Here is a 21,706-nt window from a genome sequence, read left to right as displayed (position 1 = left end):
GTGTCCAGTGTGTGTGTCCAGGCTGTGGTCACTGAGCCTGTCCTCTCTGGACAGCCGGGTCTGCCTGTGTCCAGTGTGTGTGTCCAGGCTGTGGTCACTGAGCCTGTCCTCTCTGGGCAGCCAGGTCTGCCTGTGTCCAGTGTGTGTGTCCAGGCTGTGGTCACTGAGCCTGTCCTCTCTGGGCAGCCAGGTCTGTCTGTGTCCAGTGTCTGTGTCCAGACTGTGGTCATTGAGCCTGTCCTCTCCGGACAGCCAGGTCTGCCTGTGTCCAGTGTGTGTGTGTCCAGGCTGTGGTCACTGAACCTGTCCTCTCCAGACAGCCAGGTCTGCCTGTGTCCAGTGTGTGTTTCCAGGCTGTGGTCACTGAGCCTGTCCTCTCTGGGCAGCCAGATCTGCCTGTGTCCAGTGTGTGTGTCCAGGCTGTGGTCACTGAGCCTGTCCTCTCTGGGCAGCCAGGTCTGTCTGTGTCCAGTGTCTGTGTCCAGACTGTGGTCATTGAGCCTGTCCTCTCCGGACAGCCAGGTCTGCCTGTGTCCAGTGTGTGTGTGTCCAGACTGTGGTCATTGAGCCTGTCCTCTCCGGACAGCCAGGTCTGCCTGTGTCCAGTGCGTGTGTCCAGGCTGTGGTCATTGAGCCTGTCCTCTCCGGACAGCCAGGTCTGCCTGTGTCCAGTGCGTGTGTCCAGGCTGTGGTCACTGAGCCTGTCCTCTCTGGACAGCCAGGTCTGCCTGTGTCCAGTGTGTGTGTCCAGGCTGTGGTCACTGAGCCTGTCCTCTCTGGGCAGCCAGATCTGCCTGTGTCCAGTGTGTGTGTCCAGGCTGTGGTCACTGAGCCTGTCCTCTCTGGGCAGCCAGGTCTGTCTGTGTCCACTGTCTGTGTCCAGACTGTGGTCATTGAGCCTGTCCTCTCCGGACAGCCTGGTCTGCCTGTGTCCAGTGTGTGTGTGTCCAGGCTGTTGTCACTGAGCCTGTTCTCTCCGGACAGCCAGGTCTGCCTGTGTCCAGTGTGTGTGTCCAGGCTGCGGTCACTGAGCCTGTCCTCTCTGGGCAGCCAGGTCTGCCTGTGTCCAGTGTGTGTGTCCAGGCTGTGGTCACTGAGCCTGTCCTCTCTGGACAGCCGGGTCTGCCTGTGTCCAGTGTGTCTGTCCAGGCTGTGGTCACTGAGCCTGTCCTCTCTGGACAGCCGGGTCTGCCTGTGTCCAGTGTGTCTGTCCAGGCTGTGGTCACTGAGCCTGTCCTCTCTGGACAGCCAGGTCTACCTGTGTCCAGTGTCTGTGGCATAACTGCTTGGAGATGTAAAAGCAAACGTGGCTCATGCTGTCTCCACCAGACCCTCCCTCTCTCCTTCTTTCCACAGTGAGGACCCAGCCTGTGGTTAAAGGGCGATCAGGGGTGTGAACAGCAGATCAGAACCACTGAAACAGAACAAGAACTGAAGCAGGATCTGACCTGGAAAGAGACAGGAAGAGTTCTGAAGGAAACTGCCCCCTTCCTCAAGAGCCCAGACCCCTGGAGGTGACAGATGGGCTCAGCTCGTTCAGTTCAAACAGCTGAACGTGTCTCAGTGCACCAGACACACCCGCCTCACCCTCGCCAGCGGATTTTTCCACCTTCTCGCGGTCTCTGACTGTAGAACCTGCTTTCATCTCTCCATCTCCTCTCCGCAATAAACGTGCTCTGTGCAGTGCTGTCCCTGAGTGGAACTGTGTCCATAACACTCCAGTACATGAACACTGCACTGAGAGAGAGGGGGGTTCATACAGACACACTGACTGGACACTCCAGTACATGAACACTGCACTGAGAGAGGGGGGTTCATACAGACACACTGACTGGACACTCCAGTACATTAACACTGCACTGAGAGAGAGAGGGGTTCATACAGACACACTGACTGGACACTCCAGTACATGAACACTGCACTGAGAGAGAGAGGGGTTCATACAGACACACTGACTGGACACTCCAGTACATGAACACTGCACTGAGAGAGAGGGGGGTTCATACAGACACACTGACTGGACACTCCAGTACATGAACACTGCACTGAGAGAGAGAGGGGTTCACACAGACACACTGACTGGACACTCCAGTACATTAACACTGCACTGAGAGAGAGAGGGGTTCATACAGACACACTGACTGGACACTCCAGTACATGAACACTGCACTGAGAGAGAGGGGTTCATACAGACACACTGACTGGACACTCCAGTACATGAACACTGCACTGAGAGAGAGAGGGGTTCATACACACACTGACTGGACACTCCAGTACATGAACACTGCACTGAGAGAGAGAGAGGGGTTCACACAGACACACTGACTGGACACTCCAGTACATGAACACTGCACTGAGAGAGAGAGGGGTTCATACAGACACACTGACTGGACACTCCAGTACATGAACACTGCACTGAGAGAGAGAGGGGTTCACACAGACACACTGACTGGACACTCCAGTACATGAACACTGCACTGAGAGAGAGAGGGGTTCATACAGACACACTGACTGGACATTCCAGTACATGAACCCTGCACTGAGAGAGAGAGGGGTTAATACAGACACACTGACTGGACACTCCAGTACATGAACACTGCACTGAGAGAGAGGGGGGTTCATACAGACACACTGACTGGACACTCCAGTACATGAACACTGCACTGAGAGAGAGGGGGGTTCATACACACTGACTGGACACCCCAGTACATGAACACTGCACTGAGAGAGAGAGGGGTTCATACACACACACTGACTGGACACTCCAGTACATGAACACTGCACTGAGAGAGAGAGGGGTTCATACAGACACCCTGACTGGACACTCCAGTACATGAACACTGCACTGAGAGAGAGAGAGGGGTTCAGACTGAATCTGACTGAATTCTCATTGTAATTTAGGTATAAGCTTGTGATCACAGTGCATGTACTGTGTGTGTTGTATTTGTGAATATCTTTATCTACACTGCAGCAAAGCACAGCTGAAAAGCTCTCTGCATTTCTTTTACTACCTACCTCTCTCTCCAATCCAGAAAAATTAAAAAGGTGGCGCAGTGTCGGGCAGTGTCGTTGCTACTGCACGCCCCTGGGGTCCCGGGTTCAATTCCTGTCGGCGCTACAGCGCAGTGTGAGCCTTCAGTCACTGTGTCAGAATGGGAGGGTTTGAAAAAACACTCACGTTCTGCAGACGTTAGGAGGGGAAAGAGTTTATTCTGGAACAACATATCCACTGTGTTAAGGCAGTGGGATTCTTCAGAAAGTGTGACATTGTGTCTGCCTGTCGCCTCTCAGCTGTGGATCAGAGAGTCCCCACGGCCCCAAGAACTTCAGATCAACCATGAACATATGACTGAACCTCAGACACTGTTCTAAGCACTTTCGAATTCAAGACCCTGTCAGTGTACATACTTCTAAAGCTCTTTCCTGGACATTCCACTCAGAGCTCTTTACAGGTCCCGGGGATCCCACTACCGCCACCAGTGTGCAGCTCTTTACAGGTCATGGGGATCCCACCACTGCCACCAGTGTGCAGCTCTTTACAGGTCCTGGGTAACACCCCTAGTCTTCTCGAGAGACACCCTGGGATTGTTAATGACCACAGAGAGTCAGGACCTCGGTTTGACGTCTCATCCGCAGGACGGCGCCTGTTTACAGTCCAGTGTCCCCGTCACTATACTGGGGCAGCAGGACCCACACAGAGCACAGGGTGAGAGCGCCCCCTGCTGGCCCCACTCACACCTCTCCCAGCAGCAGCCTCAGTGTTTTCCCAGCAGTCTCCCCTCCAGGTACTGGCCAGGCTCACCCCTGCTGGGCTCCAGTGGGGGGGCTGCCAGTGATGAGCGCCGATATAGAGATAATCAGCTCACTGACTCCCCCAAGTGATCGTTTCATCTGCAAAACCCATTGGGATACAGTGAGAATTAATACGACGCCTAACAACCTGGATTAAAGACAACGCTGAGGACAACCTGCTTGGCTCGGGGCACCACCATGCTGTCCTGAGAGAAGGCATTTCTTCCTGGAATAAGTGATCAAATGAAAAGCAGGAACCACTAATTCACCCAAAAAATGCAGTCTCAAAAAACATTCAGCCTGCGCGTTTTTAAGGCGCTTGACTGAACTCTTCCCACACAGACGCTGAATCTTCATTCTTCTGCATGGCAGGGTCGGTGTGCTTTCAAGGTGTTAGAGCAGTTGAAAACTCTTCCCTCACTGCCTGCAAATGAACAGTCTCTCTCTCCTGCGTGAGCGATCTGATGCCTTTTCAATCTCCTCAGTTCATAAAGCTCTTCCCACAGTGGTCTCTCTCTCCTGTGTGAGCGATCTGATGCCTTTTCAATCTCCTCAGTTCATAAAACTCTTCCTCACCCTGGTCTCTCTCTCCTGTGTGAGCGATCTGATGCCTTTTCAATCTCCTCAGTTCATAAAGCTCTTCCCACACTGGTCTCTCTCTCCTGTGTGAGCAATCTGATGCCTTTTCAATCTCCTCAATTCATAAAGCTCTTCCCACACTGGTCTCTCTCTCCTGTGTGAGCGACCTGATGCCTTTTTAATCTTCTCAGTTCATAAAGCTCTTCCTCACCCTGGTCTCTCTCTCCTGTGTGAGCGATCTGATGCCTTTTTAATCTTCTCAGTTCCACAGAGCTCTTCCCACACTGGTCTCTCTCTCCTTTGTGAGCGATCTGATGCCTTTTCAATCTCCTCAGTTCATAAAGCTCTTCCTCACCCTGGTCTCTCTCTCCTGTGTGAGCGATCTGATGCCTTTTCAATCTCTTCAATTCATAAAGCTCTTCCTCACCCTGGTCTCTCTCTCCTGTGTGAGCGACCTGATGCCTTTTCAATCTCCTCAGTTTATAAAGCTCTTCCCACACTGGTCTCTCTCTCCTGTGTGAGCGACCTGATGCCTTTTCAATCTCCTCAGTTTATAAAGCTCTTCCTCACACTGGTCTCTCTCTCCTGTGTGAGCGATCTGATGCCTTTTTAATCTTCTCAGTTCATTAAGCTCTTCCTCACACTGGTCTCTCTCTCCTGTGTGAGCAATCTGATGCCTTTTCAATCTTCTCAGTTCCACAGAGCTCTTCCCACACTGGTCTCTCTCTCCTGTGTGAAAGATCTGATGCCTTTTCAATCTCCTCAATTCATAAAGCTCTTCTTCACACTGGTCTCTCTCTCCTGTGTGAGCAATCTGATGCCTTTTTAATCTTCTCAGTTCCACAGAGCTCTTCCCACACTGGTCTCTCTCTCCTTTGTAAGCGATCTGATGCCTTTTCAATCTCCTCAGTTCATAAAGCTCTTCCCACACTGGTCTCTCTCTCCTTTGTGAGCGATCTGATGTCTTTTCAATCTCCTCAGTTTATAAAGCTCTTCCCACACTGGTCTCTCTCTCCAGCGTGAGCGATCTGATGCCTTTTCAATCTTCTCAGTTCATAAAGCTCTTCCTCACCCTGGTCTCTCTCTCCTGTGTGAGCGATCTGATGCCTTTTCAATCTCTTCAATTCATAAAGCTCTTCCTCACCCTGGTCTCTCTCTCCTGTGTGAGCGATCTGATGCCTTTTCAATCTCCTCAGTTCATAAAGCTCTTCCTCACACTGGTCTCTCTCCCCAGCGTGAGCGATCTGATGCCTTTTCAACCTCCCCAGTGCCAGAACGCTCCTCCCCTTGACGTAAAACAGAAAAGGGCCGTGACAGAGCCCCCGTCAAGACGCCTGACCGCCCGCCAGCGCCTCCGCCTCCCGCCGGCACCGGTGCCTCTTCAGGCTGCTGGGGCACTTGAAGGCCCTGCCACAGCGCGGGCAGGCGCAGGAGGGGCCGCCGGCGTGGGTGAGCAGGTGGGCGCGCAGGTTCTTGGGCTGGGCGAAGGCCTTGCCGCACTGCGGGCAGGCGCAGGGCCGCGCGCCCGTGTGCACCAGCTGGTGGGTGCGCAGGTTGCTGGCGCTGCGGAAGCTCTTGTCGCAGCGCGGGCAGGGGAAGGGCCGCTCGCCCGTGTGGACGCGCTGGTGGGTGCGCAGGTCGAAGGCGTGCAGGAAGCCCTTGCCGCACTGCGGGCAGGCGAAGGGCCGCGCGCCGGCGTGGATGCGCTGGTGGGTGCGCAGGCTGCTGGAGCTCTTGAAGCTCTTGCCGCACTGGGCGCAGGGGTAGGGCTTCTCGCCCGTGTGGGTGCGCTGGTGGGTGCGCAGGCTGCCCGGCTGCCGGAAGCTCTTGCCGCACTGGGCGCAGGGGTAGGGCCGCTCGCCCGTGTGGATGTAGCGGTGGGTCTTCAGGTCGCTGGACTGGCTGAAGCTCTTGCCGCACTGGGCGCAGGGGTAGGGCCGCGCGCCCGTGTGGACCAGCTGGTGCTTCTTCAGGTAGTAGGACTGGCCGAAGCCCTTGCCGCACTGCGGGCAGGTGTAGGGCTTCTCGCCCGTGTGGGTGAGCTGATGCCCCTGCAGCTTCCTGAGCTCCGGGAAGCTCTTCCCGCACTGGGCGCAGGGGTAGGGGCGCCCCCCAGGCTGAGCGATCCGCCGCCTCCGCCGCCCCCCGGTCTGCGGGGCGGAGGGCGGCGGGTCCGGAAGACCGCCGCCCCCGTCGCTCAGTTCCTCTTCCTTGAGGCCCTGCAGGGATGCCATCACAGTCTGCCCGTCCGGATCGTGAACCGGGGGCTCGGTCTTCATCGTGGGCACAGAGTCCAGTTCCTCCAGCCTCTGTCTGCTCTCTGTGTGCTGCTCCCTGAGTGTCTCTTTCCCTTGTGCGGCGGTGAGCTCTGTCTCCTGCCTCAGACTGGAGCGCCCCTCCTCCTCCTCACTGTGCTGCTGGTCAAGAGGAGCCCTGTCCCCAGAGTCAGGGAGAGCACTGGCCTCTGAGCCTGAAAAACACAGGACAAGAGGACAGGGCATGGGTCCAGAGTCGAGTTCGGAACGAAATAATAGCCCCTTCCCCAGAAGAAAAAACAACAACTTTAAGACCCAGGAATACAGACAAATAACACTCGCGACTAGACATTTTCCATCGCACGCTGTGTGTTAAGCACTGCACGATCAATGATCAATGTCCAGCGAAGCGTCTTAATAACAAGGCCAGAACCTGAGAACTGGCCTCAAAGAATTTGGGACCCCCGCCAAAGCGGAGACCTACAGACACAAGAGGTCCTCCCTGTAACTGGTACGGGGTAGGACGCGTCCCTGTGTCAGGAAACATCCCTGTTGAAGACTGCCGTTGATCTGTATTGATGGAACAGCTACAGTTTCGACAGTTTAGATTCCCACTGTTGAAACACACGGGAGACGTCTTTGCTGTCTATCGATCTCAGGATCTCACCCGGCAGAGAGGATGTGGGCGAGATCCAGGTGCTTGAGGAGAAGTAAGAGACTTCATTCCCAAGACTGAGGCAGGAGCTGTACTGAGGACTCCTCTGTAGAGAGAGTGATCGCTTTTCTCAGCTGGCTGATGATTCAGGACACACACAGACACACATACTCTGGACAGGACACCAGTCCAACACAGGACACACTCACACTCCCTGGACAGGATGCCAGTCCATCACAGGACACACACACACTCACACTCCCTGGACAGGACGCCAGTCCATCACAGGACACACACACACACCCTGGACAGGACGCCAGTCCATCACAGGACATACACACACACCCTGGACAGGACGCCAGTCCATCACAGGACACACACACACACCTGGGACAGGACACCAGTCCATCACAGGACACACACACACACCCCCTGGACAGGACAGCAGTCCATCACAGGACACACACACACACCCCCTGGACAGGACAGCAGTCCATCACAGGACACACGGGACAGGACACCAGTCCATCACAGGACACACACACACACCTGGGACAGGACACCAGTCCATCACAGGACACACACACACACCCTGGACAGGACAGCAGTCCATCACAGGACACACACACACACCTGGGACAGGACACCAGTCCATCACAGGACACACACACACACCCCCTGGACAGGACAGCAGTCCATCACAGGACACACACACACACCCCCTGGACAGGACAGCAGTCCATCACAGGACACACACACACACCCCCTGGACAGGACAGCAGTCCATCACAGGACACACACACACACCCCCTGGACAGGACAGCAGTCCATCACAGGACACACGGGACAGGACGCCAGTCCATCACAGGACACACACACACACCTGGGACAGGACACCAGTCCATCACAGGACACACACACACACCCTGGACAGGACAGCAGTCCATCACAGGACACACACACACACCTGGGACAGGACACCAGTCCATCACAGGACACACACACACACCCCCTGGACAGGACAGCAGTCCATCACAGGACACACACACACACCCCCTGGACAGGACAGCAGTCCATCACAGGACACACGGGACAGGACACCAGTCCATCACAGGACACACACACACACACCCTGGACAGGACACCAGTCCATCACAGGACACACACACACACACACCCTGGACAGGACACCAGTCCATCACAGGACACACACACACACACCCACCCTGGACAGGACACCAGTCCATCACAGGACACACACACACACACCCACTCTGGACAGGACACCAGTCCATCACAGGACACACACACACACACCCACCCTGGACAGGACACCAGTCCATCACAGGACACACACACACCCACCCTGGACAGGACACCAGTCCATCACAGGACACACACACACACACACCCACCCTGGACAGGACACCAGTCCATCACAGGACACACACACACACACCCTGGACAGGACACCAGTCCATCACAGGACACATACACACACTCACACACCCTGGACAGGACACGTCTGCGTGTAAAACTATCAAATACACAGAGATCGCTTGACGAAACACCTGATCCAGTGTGTTCTCGAATGTCATTATTAAACGAGCAACAGTGCATTTCAGTGCCTGGACATTTCTCCGGATCGGACGCGAAACGAGGGCGTTTTCAACGCTGCTCACAAGTCCCCCCGCTGACCTGAGAGCTGCAGTTCCGTGTCCATCTCTTCCTTGATCCCTGCAGGGGCTTCACAGGGCAGCGTGTGTCCAGCCCGATCCGTCTGTCCCCCATCTCCCCCGGCTCCCGGCTCCTTCTCCCACAGCTGCAGTCTCCCCCTCAGGCTCTCGTTCTCCTTCTTCAGCCGCGCCATCTCCCCCCCGACACTCTCCTCCACACACTGCGCGATTTTCGACACGGCCCGCCGCACCAGGAGCTGGGAGACGCCGTGCAGCTTGTCTTCGAGCCCGGCCTCGGAGTCGGACCTCCCGCTGCGGAACAGCCCCGACACTTCGTGCACGATCGACGTGAGCACCCCCTCCAGGAAGGCGCGGAGCTCGGTCTGCAGGCTGGAGAGGTAACTCGCCATCTTCCCCTCCGGAGACGATCCGAAACCGAACAGAAACCAAAGGCGGAAGTCAGCGGCTCAAACAGGAAGTAAACACACCCCCCTCCCCGACCCCGCCGGAAGGACTTCCGGGTCACCCAGCGCTCCCTTGGTGATTGTTGCTATGCTTGTAGTTGACGTCATTATTATACGCGCCCGCGATTCAATACATAAAAGTGAAAGTTTAAAAGAGATGTAAAGGCGTATTTACAGACTATATCGAAATGAACATGTCTTTATTTCACTTGTTTGATCGTTTTTTTTTTCATAAAGTGTCATTGTATTGAAGTATACTGTTTTTTCCCCTTTTCCCCCCACAAAGTGGCGTTTAATGTCGTTTAAGTCCAGACAGATAAAAATAAAACTAGAAATTATATAAATACTTGACAAATTTACAAAGTACGCAATCCTTACGTTTGATAAATTATGGAAATACGCGGCGATTTCTGCGATATAATTAAATTGGGTAACACGTGTTTAACACAACATAAAATCCCAATTATGATTGTTTTAATAAAGCGTCGTCAAATATCTTGCACTGGAGAACGATTCCATAAAATGTAACCTAAGAAAAGATTTAAAAAAACCAACTCAGACAAAAGAACAGATATAAAAGATACAATACTGGTGATGTTAAGCGGTTTATGGTTAGGTTTCTCGCAATTCGCTGGTTATGTCGTCTGTTCTTCCTGTAAAAATAACATCGGTCACATGTTCTAAACTAAAATAATACGAACATCTGAAAATAATTAAAACAGAAATGTCTTGGAGCGATTTCTGCTTTCCACTTTTTTCGTCTTTTTTCAGTTGATCCCCTTGTATTGAAAATGGAAAGAATATTCATGTGTATTATATTCAAAGGTATTTCATGTTTAAACGTCCCGTGTTCGAATTCCACATCTCCAACACTGACAAAATGATGTCTTGGGGACCGGATTTCCGGATGTCCAAGACGTCTCGGCTCATTAGTCCAGATCGTCTCCTTGTGTATCACACAGGTGCTCAAGTTTCCTCCCCCTGTCAAAAAGACATGCTGGTGGGTTAGTTGGCCCTGGTGCGTGCGTGTGCCCTGTGATGGACCAGTGTCCCTTCCAGGGTGTGTGTGTGAGTATGTGTGTCTATGTGTGTCCTGTCCAGGGTGTGTGTGTGAGCCCTGTGATGGACTGGTGTCCCGTCGTCCAGGGTTTGTGAGTGTGTGCGAGTCCTGTGATGGACTGGTGTCCTGTCCAGGGTATGTGAGTGTACGTGAGTTCTGTGATGGACTGGTGTCCTGTCCAGGTGTGTGTGTGTGTGTGTGTGTGTGTGTGTGTGTGTGTGTGTGTGTCCTGTGATGGACTGGTGTCCTGTCCAGGGTGTGTGAGTGTGTGTCCTGTGATGGACTGGTGTCCTGTCCAGGGTGTGTGAGTGTGTGTGTGTCCTGTGATGGACTGGTGTCCTGTCCAGGGTGTGTGAGTGTGTCCTGTGATGGACTGGTGTCCTGTCCAGGGTGTGTGAGTGTGTCCTGTGATGGACTGGTGTCCTGTCCAGGGTGTGTGAGTGTGTGCGAGTCCTGGTGTCCTGTGATGGACTGGTGTCCCGTCCAGGGTGAACCCAGCCTCACCCCTGTTGCTTGCTGGGATAGGCTCAGACTCCCCCGCAACCCCATACATATTAAATGAAGCAGTTAGAAAATGGATGCATGATCTATAAAGAAAACTCACAGCGATTACTTGGTGGCTAGGGAAGATCATGTTGAATGAAGTCTCCTTGAACCGTAGTTTCGCAGCCCGTCAATAATTTTGTATATACGCAGGCCTGAAGAGCAGAAGACCCATCACACCCACACTTAGAAACGAACACAAGAGCTGAAATAGTTTGTGTTTGATTTATTTGTTCCAGGGCAGTCGTGACATCTCCCAGCTCACTCCCCCCTAAACTCCTGGTGTCTTCAAGCTTCGAGGATACAAGTGTAGTGTTATCGCAAGAGACAACTGTAAAAGTCCTAAGCTAAGATCTATCAAATGAAAACACACTGACAGTGGCGATCACAATAAAGTTGTACATTGATAAGACCTTATTTTAAGCCTGCTTATTCAAACACGAGATCAAATTCTCGACACACAGGGTCTTAAAAAAATCTGATTTCACAGAATCGTTCACAATGACACTCTGGGGCACCTTAAGGTGGAGTCTGCATGGTGCCTCTGTACCCATGTGAGTCTTCCCCTCGCCTCCCCCTGATTTTACCTGATACCTCCAGCACGTACCTGTCTTCTCCACTGTGTCGGTGCCCTGTGATAGACTGGTACCACGTCCAAGGTATAAATATGTTTTCCACTTTATGTTACCTGGGTATTTTACTGTCACTTTATCCAACTGCAAAGTCAGAAGGAATACATTTACAGTATAAAAAATGTGTTACGGTTGTGTTACAGCTCCAGCGCCGATCCAGTGTCAGAGCACTGGTCCTCTGTATGAGCTCCAGGTCAGAGCGCTGGTCCTCTGTATGAGCTCCAGGTCAGAGCGCTGGTCCTCTGTATGAGCTCCAGGTCAGAGCGCTGGTCCTCTGTATGAGCTCCAGGTCAGAGCGCTGGTCCTCTGTATGAGCTCCAGGTCAGAGCGCTGGTCCTCTGTATGAGCTCCAGGTCAGAGCACTGGTCCTCTGTATGAGCTCCAGGTCAGAGCGCCGGTCCATTGTCAGAGCTCCAGGTCAGAGCACTGGTCCTCTGTATGAGCTCCAGGTCAGAGCACTGGCCCTCTGTATGAGCTCCAGGTCAGAGCGCCGGTCCATTGTCAGAGCTCCAGGTCAGAGCACTGGTCCTCTGTATGAGCTCCAGGTCAGAGCACTGGTCCTCTGTATGAGCTCCAGGTCAGAGCACTGGTCCTCTGTATGAGCTCCAGGTCAGAGCACTGGTCCTCTGTATGAGCTCCAGGTCAGAGCGCCGGTCCATTGTCAGAGCTCCAGGTCAGAGCACTGGTCGTCTGTATGAGCTCCAGGTCAGAGCACTGGTCCTCTGTATGAGCTCCAGGTCAGAGCACTGGTCCTCTGTATGAGCTCCAGGTCAGAGCGCCGGTCCATTGTCAGAGCTCCAGGTCAGAGCACTGGTCGTCTGTATGAGCTCCAGGTCAGAGCACTGGTCCTCCGTATGAGCTCCAGGTCAGAGCACTGGTCCTCCGTATGAGCTCCAGGTCAGAGCACTGGTCCTCCATATGAGCTCCAGGTCAGAGCACCGGTCCTCCCTATGAGCTCCAGGTCAGAGCGCCGGTCCTCCCTATGAGCTCCAGGTCAGCACCCTGATCCAGTGTCAGAGGACCCGTCCTGTGTCAGAGCTCCAGGTCAGAGCGCCGGTCCTGTGTCGGAGCTCCAGGTCAGAGCGCCGGTCCTGTGTCGGAGCTCCAGGTCAGAGCGCCGGTCCTGTGTCGGAGCTCCAGGTCAGAGCGCCGGTCCTGTGTCGGAGCTCCAGGTCAGAGCGGCGGTCCTTTGTCGGAGCTCCAGGTCAGAGCGCCGGTCCTCTGTATGAGCTCCAGGTCAGAGCGCCGGTCCTCTGTATGAGCTCCAGGTCAGAGCGCCGGTCCTCTGTATGAGCTCCAGGTCAGAGCGCCGGTCCTCTGTATGAGCTCCAGGTCAGAGCGCCGGTCCTCTGTATGAGCTCCAGGTCAGAGCGCCGGTCCTCTGTATGAGCTCCAGGTCAGAGCGCCGGTCCTCTGTATGAGCTCCAGGTCAGAGCGCCGGTCCTCTGTATGAGCTCCAGGTCAGAGCGCCGGTCCTCTGTATGAGCTCCAGGTCAGAGCGCTGGTCCTCTGTATGAGCTCCAGGTCAGAGCGCTGGTCCTCTGAATGAGCTCCAGGTCAGAGCGCTGGTCCTCTGAATGAGCTCCAGGTCAGAGCACTGGTTCTCTGAATGAGCTCCAGGTCAGAGCACTGGTCCTCTGAATGAGCTCCAGGTCAGAGCGCCGGTCCAGTGTCAGAGCGCCGGTCCAGTGTCAGAGCTCCAGGTCAGAGCGCTGGTCCAGTGTCAGAGCTCCAGGTCAGAGCACTGGTCCAGCGTCGGAGCTCCAGGTCAGAGCGCCGGTCCTCTGTATGAGCTCCAGGTCAGAGCGCCGGTCCTCTGTATGAGCTCCAGGTCAGAGCGCCGGTCCTGTGTCAGAGCTCCAGGTCAGAGCGCCGGTCCCGCCGGCACGCACTGGTGGCTCTTCAGGCTGCTCGACCAGCTGAAGCTCCGCCCGCAGCGCTGGCAGCCGAACAGCTTCTCCCCGGAGTGCAGCAGCTGGTGGGTGTTGAGGTTGCTCAGCTGGTTGAAGGCGCGGCCGCACTGCGCGCAGCGGAAGGGCCGCTCGCCCGTGTGGACCAGCAGGTGCTTCTTCAGGTTGCCCGAGCGGTTGAAGGTCCGGCCGCACTGCCCGCAGCGGAAGGGCCGCTCGCCCGTGTGGGTGCGCTGGTGGCTCCTCAGGGTGCTGGACTGGCCGAAGGCCCGGCCGCAGTGGCCGCAGGTGAAGGGCCGCTCGCCCGTGTGGGTCAGCCGGTGGCTCTTGAGGTTGTTGGCGTGGCTGAAGGCCCGGCCGCACTGCCCGCAGCGGAAGGGCCGCTCGCCCGTGTGGGTCAGCCGGTGGGCCCGCAGGTGGTCCGAGCGGCCGAAGCTCTTGCCGCACTCGCCACAGGCCAGCCGGCGCTCGCCCGTGTGCACCAGGCCGTGCCGCCTCAGGCTGCTCTGGCGGCTGAAGGCCCAGCCGCACTGGGCGCAGCTGAACAGCTTGTCCGCGGCGGGCGGGGGCGGCGGCGGCGGCGACAGGGACAGGCGCTCCACCTTCACCGAGCACGGCCTCGGCGCGAGGCGGCCCTGCCCCGCGGCGAGGGGACAATCAGCCACTTCCTCTTCCTCTTCCTCTTCCTTGTGCGCCGGCCCGGCCGCGGGCTCCTCCGGCACGACCCGGCAGCCCGGGGTCTGCTGCCCCCGTGCGGCACTCGCCGCCTCCGCCGCCCCCGGCTCTGTCCTCTCGGTGAGCCGCCGCCCCCCCCCGAGGGCCCCCTCGCCGCCTTCTGCGGCGCTGAGCTCCGCGTACCGTCTCAGGCGGTAGTCCCACTCCTCCTCGCTGGGCTGCTGCTCCAGGGGAGCCCTGTCCCCAGCCGCAGGGAGAGCACTGGGCTCTGAGCCTGCAAACAAGAGGACAAGACTGATCACTCCTTACACTCATATAGCGCTCTTCTGGACTCTTCACTCAGAGCTCTTTACAGGTCCTGGGGATCCCACTACCGCTACCAGTGTGCCCTTACCAATCATGGCCTCCTAATAACCCCCATCTCTGAACTGGCTCCATCCCTCTGCTCTCCTCCCCACTGAGAGCTGCTGTGTGGGGAGAGGACTGGAGCATCATCCAGGTGGGGCTGCACACTGGTGGCGGTAGTGGGATCCCCAGGACCTGTAAAGAGCTGCACACTGGTGGTGGTAGTGGGATCCCCAGGACCTGTAAAGAGCTGCACACTGGTGGCGGTAGTGGGATCCCCAGGACCTGTAAAGAGCTCTGAGTGGAGAGTCCAGGAAAGAGCTATAGAAGTGTGAGGAGCTGTTATTATAAACTCATCTCCATTACTACTCACACTGATACCTCTTTCTTCATCTCTTCTCACACTGCTCGTCTGACTTGTAGTTTTGTTTTTAAGCCCAGTCCAGTGAGGTGAGCTGAAGACAGACCAGTACAGAGCACTAGAGACACCCCGATATTCACTGTACCCTGCACCTCAAACCTCAGGGACTGTACAGCACTCAGACAGACCAGTACAGAGCAGCAGAAACACCTCGATATTCACTGTATCAATAAAAAAAACACATCCCAGCGTTTTCTATTGCGAGGGCTTGTTCCTCATCCATTCCACTCCAGTTATTGAACAAGACGCCCCGATCAATACCAGCGAGTCACGCCAAACGAGGTGTCCTCCGTCCTGTCGCTGTATCACAGATGTCTTCAGCACCAGGACCGGATAATAAGACTCCAGTTTCCACTCAGATCATCCCGCTGCTCCATCCCCACTCTGCATCTCTCCACTAGATTCTCCCTAGTGGGGAGGTTACAGACACTGGTTTTAAACTCACACACACACACCCCGACTCCACACAAGTCCCCCCACTGACCTGAGAGCTGCAGTTCCGTGTCCATCTCTTCCTTGATCCCATCAGGGGCTTCACAGGGCAGCGTGTGTCCAGCCCGATCCGTCTGTCCCCCATCTCCCGGCTCCTTCTCCCACAGCTGCAGTCTCCCCCTCAGGCTCTCGTTCTCCTTCTTCAGCCGCGCCATCTCCCTCCCGACACTCTCCTCCACACACTGCGCGATTTTCGACACGGCCCGCCGCACCAGGAGCTGGGAGACGCCGTGCAGCTTGTCTTCGAGCCCGTCCTCGGAGTCGGACCTCCCGCTGCGGAACAGCCCCGACACTTCGTGCACGATCGACGGGAGCACCCCCTCCAGGAAGGAGCGGAGCTCGGTCTGTAGGCTGGACAGCCAGCCCGTCATCTTACTGTGACAGGAGCGCTCTCCGCCTGCTCTAACCGGAAGTCCACGCTGACCTCCGCACGCAGCGCCTTCCGGGTCACAGCGCGCTTCCTTAGCGACTGTTGCTACGAACCGCGGCTGAGGGTCTCCAGTATTATTATTTGTTTGGATTTTCAATCTTTTTTTATTTATGCGTAACAAAAGAACAAAAATGACAATACAAACGAGAATACATATAACAATTCAAGACTAAAAGATCGTCAGAGGGTACACATTACTCCATACATTCAAGTTAGGAAAAAAGATTAAACAAATTCAATAACAATCATGTCCACACCGCTTTCATATTTTTGGCACTTCAGAATAATCTGCAAATACTTCCATTTTAAAATGCTCAAACACAGGGTACTTCCCCGGCCACTTCATTTTATATATATAATAACGTGCCATTATAATAATTCAATTTATAACAAACGGAATTTTAATATTGTTTTCGATGGGGCTGAAACTTAACATAACATCTTGTTCCCTCAAAACAAATATCGATATTGGTCTCCGTTTTGAGGGTCTCCGGTATTATCAGACACATCGACATTACTTTAAAAAAAAACGACAACAACAGATGTTGTGTTCATTTTTCTAGTCACATTGAAAATAACATGAACATTTCCTTTGACCTAATCATTATACTTGCACGTTATTAATACATAAAATACATGTAAAGGCGTATTTAGAGACTATTTCTAAAAGTAAGAACATAAAAGCTGCGTTGCCTTATCTTTATTTACACTGTTTACAATCTTTTTTGGTAAAGTATATTTATATTAAACTATGTACCCCTGACGATATTATCGGTGTTATAATCTTGTGAGTCCTTATTTGTAAATTTGCTGCGGCATTAAAAGAAACGTAAAAAAATGAAAATGTGTTGTGATCAGACGTTGTAAATGCATCCACGCCACAGCTCGACGGTGACATTAATAAACAGAAACCGAAAATAAAATGGTAATTGTCGTCACAGAAAACAGACCCCTTACGCGACAGTTAGGGGGCTATGCTTCTGATATTAAAGAAATAAGAAATTATTAGGCGCACAAAATGAATATATGCGAATGTATTGCAAATCAGACACCGCATACGTATCAAATAATAAGTCCAGCATTAGCGCAAAAACATGAATGCGTTGTGCTATCAATCCGTGACAGACCTGAACTAGAAACAACGAAAAGCAACTCTCTTAAATCCTGAAACGCCACTTTGTCCGTCTCTTTGGTGGTGGTGATGTCCGTCTGCTTTTATTGCATTGATCCAATTTTTTCAATTGTGAATTCCTCTGAGAAAGGGTCTCTTTCAATAGCCTGTCTCCGTCTGGTGTGGATTTCTGGTGTTTAAATAAAAACTGATTTGAAAAACAAAAGAGTAACAGCTTGATTTGTTTCTTTTCCTATTTTGTAACGACCGCGGGGTTCGGTCCAGAATGGAGCCGGCATGGGACTCGGGGAATGGGGTTGAACAAGACATTTCTGAACTGGAACCGGGGAAAAAGAGACACACACACACACACCCTGGACAGGACACCAGCCCCCCACAGGACACACACACTCACACACCCTGGGCAGGACACCAGCCCCTCCCCAGGACACACACACTCCCTGGACAGGACACCAGTCCATCACAGGACACACACACACACACACACCCTGGGCAGGACACCAGCCCCTCCCCAGGACACACACACTCCCTGGACAGGACACCAGTCCATCACAGGACGGACACACACACACACACACACACACCCTGGACAGGACACCAGCCCCCCAAAGGTCACACACACACACACACACACACACTGGACAGGACACCAGCCCCCCACAGGTCACACACACACACACTCACACAACCTGGACAGGACACCAGCCCCCCACAGGACACACACACACAGTTCTTAGCCTCTTCCCTGGCGCTACAAGATCTTATCGGCTCAGGAGGAAAGGTGCAAACCGAGCCAAACCCCCCGCCCCAAAACTATTTTGTCTCCTTTTAACTAATTTTCCAGGTTCTGAAAACGCTGCGTCTTGTGGGCCGTGTCCGTGCTTGAGAACCGACCACAGACCCGGATCCCGGTTCCGCGAAGGACACAGATAAAAGTAAGAAAGTTCTGGGGTTTGAAAACTCCGCGGGTCAGCCTGTGTTTTCTGAGCGACCCCGGAGCAGGATGGCGGCGTGCTCGTCACTACAGACCCAGCTCCAGTCTTTCATGCAAATTTAGCTCAAATCGATCGTGCATGAAGTGGCAGAAGTTTTCCGCAACAGGAGGTCCGACTCTTGAGGAGGAGTCTCGGGACAAACTGCACGGCGTCTCCCAGCTCCTGGTGAGGGGGGCCGGTTATTATCCAGTTCTGGTGCTGAAGACATCTGTGATACAGCGACAGGACGGAGGACGCCTTCATAACACTCGCAATGACCGGGTGTGTATTTATTAGCAACGCGAGGAAAAAAACCTCTCCTGTCCATCTGGCGTGTTCAACTCACGGTGGTTTTAGTTTGGAAACAAAACGTACGTCGGAACGGGCCAGACACACCAGAAATAATCGAAACACTGATAAGCATTACACGTTTTTGTGTGTGTGTGTTTTTTTTTGTTGTTGTTGCAATATCGGTGTGTTTCAAAACAGTGCCTGGAGCTTTCCTCTCTGTTGATGTCCAGATATGGCGCTTTAAAAAAAAAAACCTCCTGTCTCGCAGTAACAGGGCTCAGATTGTAGTAGAAAAGGATCGGCGATTCTTTGATTTGATTTGATTTGATTTGTGAGTCTCACAAAAACACAAAACGCAGAACCGCCAACCGCTGAGGGGAAAAGGTTATCCCGCTGACCCTTGACCCTTGACCCGCCCCGGCTCCTTCGCCTTTGAAGTGCTTTGCCGGAGCAGCTGGCCAGTACACAAGTCTCGCATGTACCCTTCAATACTGCTTCTTCATTTATATAGAGATGAAAATGAAGCTGGTGTTGGGTAGCTTATATTATATGTCCTGGGTGTGTGTGTCCTGTGTTGGACTGGTGTCCTGTCCAGGGTGTGTGTGTGTGTGTGTGTGTGTCCTGTGATGGACTGGTGTCCTGTCCAGGGTGTGTGTGTGTGTCCTGTGATGGACTGGTGTCCTGTCCTGGGTGTGTGTGTGTCCTGTGATGGACTGGTGTCCTGTCCAGGGTGTGTGAGTGTGTGTCCTGTGATGGACTGGTGTCCTGTCCAGGGTGTGTGAGTGTGTGTGTGTCCTGTGATGGACTGGCAGCCTGTCCAGGGTGTGTGTGTGTGTCCTGTGATGGACTGGGGTCCTGTCCAGGGTGTGTGTGTGTGTCCTGTGATGGACTGGTGTCCTGTCCAGGGTGTGTGAGTGTGTGTCCTGTGATGGACTGGTGTCCTGTCCAGGGTGTGTGTGTGTGTGTCCTGTGATGGACTGGTGTCCTGTCCAGGCTGAGTGTGTGTGTCCTGTGATGGACTGGTGTCCTGTCCAGGGTGTGTGTGTGTGTCCTGTGATGGACTGGTGTCCTGTCCAGGGTGTACCCCGACTTGCTCGCTAGGATAGATCCCGGCTCCCCCACGACCCCAGATTGGATGAAGGGACTGTCAGACGGCTGATGATGTTTTCTGTCATGTGCACTGCCCGATCGCTCTTGAGTGGGATTCAGATCTCTTGTGTCTGTAGGTCTCCACAGTTGCGGGGGTCTCAAATGATTCGACTGCAGTTCTCAAGTTCTGACCTTGTTATTAAAACGCTTTGCTGGACATTGATCGACTCTGGACCCATGCCCTGTCCTCTTGTCCTGTGTTTTTCAGGCTCAGAGGCCAGTGCTCTCCCTGACGCTGGGGACAGGGCTCCTCTTGACCAGCAGCACAGTGAGGAGGAGGAGGAGGGGCGCTCCAGTCTGAGGCAGGAGAGAGAGCTCACCGCCGCACAAGGGAAAGAGACACTCAGGGAGCAGCACACAGAGAGCAGACAGAGACAGGATCTGGACTCTGTGCCCACGATGAAGACCGAGCCTGAGAGTGAGACACCTGGGCTCTTAGTATGTGATGATTTTATAGAGAAGATGAATAATCTGGACTCGAACAATATTACACAAGGTTGTAATGAACTGGACTGCGTCTCTGCCCAAGAGCTCAGAGCAGAACTGGGTGAGTTTCATCTTGCAGAGCAGGACATGGAGCCCCAGTTGATTGACTCTCCAGATCAGCAGACTGCTGTCCCTGGTGAAGAGAACAGCACCCAGAGGAGAGGCAGGACAGGGAGGAACAACACCGAGACCAGATGAGCCTGGGGCCGGCGATGTCACCGGAGCGCGGACATCCGCAGCCTGGCTCCAGCCCCTTGTGCGCGCACCAGCACGTCCCCAGGGGAGAGAAACACCTGCAGGGACACCGGCACGCGCACAAGGGAGAGAGACCGTTCTGCTGCAGCCACTGCGGGAGGAGCTTCAGTCGGTCGAGTCACCTGCAGGGACACCTGCGCACCTCTCTCTCTCTCTCTCTCTCTCTCTCTCTGGGTACAGCAGGTTCAAAACACCAGCTTGCTCCATTCAAGTATCAGCTGCTGATACGACGCCGATATGCAGCAGCTCGCGTACGGAGATATCTTCCGAGTACAGCAGAAGATTGCCGAACCAATAGAAATGGATCCAGATTGGAGGTTGTTTTTTTCCTTTTCCTTTCCGAGACTGAAGCTCCCTGCGTTCCTTTCAGTCCTGTACAGAAGGGCAGCTGTGGCTTTTCCTGTCGGACCTGTTGTGCCAAGCAAATGGCAGCCGGTCTTTTTATACTGTAAGGTCTGTGAAACTCGTCCACAACTTTGGCTGTGCACGTGAAGAGCTGTTCTTGTAACCCTGCCAGGAACATTCAGCAGCTGTGCCTCGCGCCATAACACACAGGTTGACAATCCAGCACGTGTGGGCGAAAGCCGAACTGCTTTACCTTCACAACCGGCAGGAGTGGGAGAGTTACAAGACGCACCTGCTTTAAGATATGAAAGGCTTCCACCTGAATTAAGAACAATTCCCTCCGAGCCACCTTCCTCCTTGCAAGGAGGCCGAATAAACCATCTCTCCTCTTATTTACTCAAAGGGAGTCAGGGCGATGAAGGAACATCATCTTCCCCCCCGGGCTCGGGCCGGGACCTTTCGATACGTCTGATCGGTTTCGAAAAAGCAGGTTCGGCCTCGGGTAACCCGAACCGCATCTTTAGAGAGTTTGCTCTCCCGTTTGTTTTAGGAAACTCGGGTTTCCCGCAGTGTGGAATCCTCGGGCGAAAAACGTTCTCCCCTGCCTGGCGATGCCCTTGAAGAGAAACCCCAGGCATTCGCGGGCATTCGTGTTGTAGGACGTCATTAACAATCCCAGGGTGTCTCTCGAGAAGAGTAGGGGTGTTACCCTGGTGTCCTGGCCAAATTACCCCCCTGGTCTTTACCCATCATGGCCTCCTAATAATCCCCATCTATGAACTGGCTTCATCACTCTGCTCTCCTCCCCACTGAGAGCTGGTGTGTGGGGAGAGGACTGGGGCGTCATCCAGGTGGGGCTGCACACTGGTGGCGGTAGTGGGATCCCCAGGACCTGTAAAGAGCTGCACACTGGTGGCGGTAGTGGGATCCCCATGACCAGTAAAGAGCTGCACACTGGTGGTGGTAGTGGGATGCCCATGACCTGTAAAGAGCTCTGAGTGGAGTGTCCAGAAAAGAGCTATATAAAGCGTAAGATTATTGTTAATCATCTGAAGGATCTCTGTGTGAATCTGTACAGTTTTGTAATGGAAATAAAAGCTGTTCGACGATACAAATTCACAGTCAAGCTCACAGCTGCTGTTCTC

The 21,706-nt window shown here is 53.9% G+C and overlaps 1 protein-coding gene and 1 long non-coding RNA gene across 2 annotated transcripts; one reads left to right on the top strand and one right to left on the bottom strand.

Annotated features, from left to right (window-relative positions):
- Positions 1 to 3,190: 3,190 nt before the first annotated feature.
- Positions 3,191 to 16,285, bottom strand: LOC138242562 (zinc finger protein 709-like). The gene is made up of 4 exons (XM_069198098.1): positions 15,492 to 16,285; positions 13,524 to 14,515; positions 8,980 to 9,424; positions 3,191 to 6,841 (listed from the first exon to the last, which is right to left on the bottom strand). Exons 1-4 carry the CDS (start codon positions 15,868 to 15,870, stop codon positions 5,697 to 5,699), a joined length of 2,961 nt encoding a protein of 986 aa, XP_069054199.1. The 5' UTR covers positions 15,871 to 16,285; the 3' UTR covers positions 3,191 to 5,696.
- Positions 16,286 to 17,760: 1,475 nt separating this feature from the next.
- LOC138242385 (uncharacterized) lies at positions 17,761 to 21,676 on the top strand. Its single transcript, XR_011191539.1, has 2 exons — positions 17,761 to 18,317; positions 19,684 to 21,676. It is a non-coding gene; the product is annotated as an uncharacterized lncRNA (long non-coding RNA).
- The last annotated feature ends 30 nt before the right edge of the window (positions 21,677 to 21,706 follow it).

Source organism: Lepisosteus oculatus, chromosome 14 (genome assembly GCF_040954835.1).
Source record: "Lepisosteus oculatus isolate fLepOcu1 chromosome 14, fLepOcu1.hap2, whole genome shotgun sequence".
Lineage (NCBI taxonomy): Eukaryota > Metazoa > Chordata > Actinopteri > Semionotiformes > Lepisosteidae > Lepisosteus > Lepisosteus oculatus.
The sequence above is the reverse complement of the archived record's forward strand: the minus strand, read 5'-3'. Positions and strand labels throughout refer to the sequence as shown.

Excerpts from the sequence above, each read along its gene's own strand:
- LOC138242562 (XM_069198098.1), bottom strand. The coding sequence starts at position 15,870 with ATGACGGGCTGGCTGTCCAGCCTACAGACCGAGCTCCGCTCCTTCCTG. Across the intron at positions 14,516-15,491 it reads CACGGAACTGCAGCTCTCAG|GCTCAGAGCCCAGTGCTCTC; the intron begins GTCAGTGGGGGG and ends TCTTGTTTGCAG. Across the intron at positions 6,842-8,979 it reads CACGGAACTGCAGCTCTCAG|GCTCAGAGGCCAGTGCTCTC; the intron begins GTCAGCGGGGGG and ends TGTGTTTTTCAG.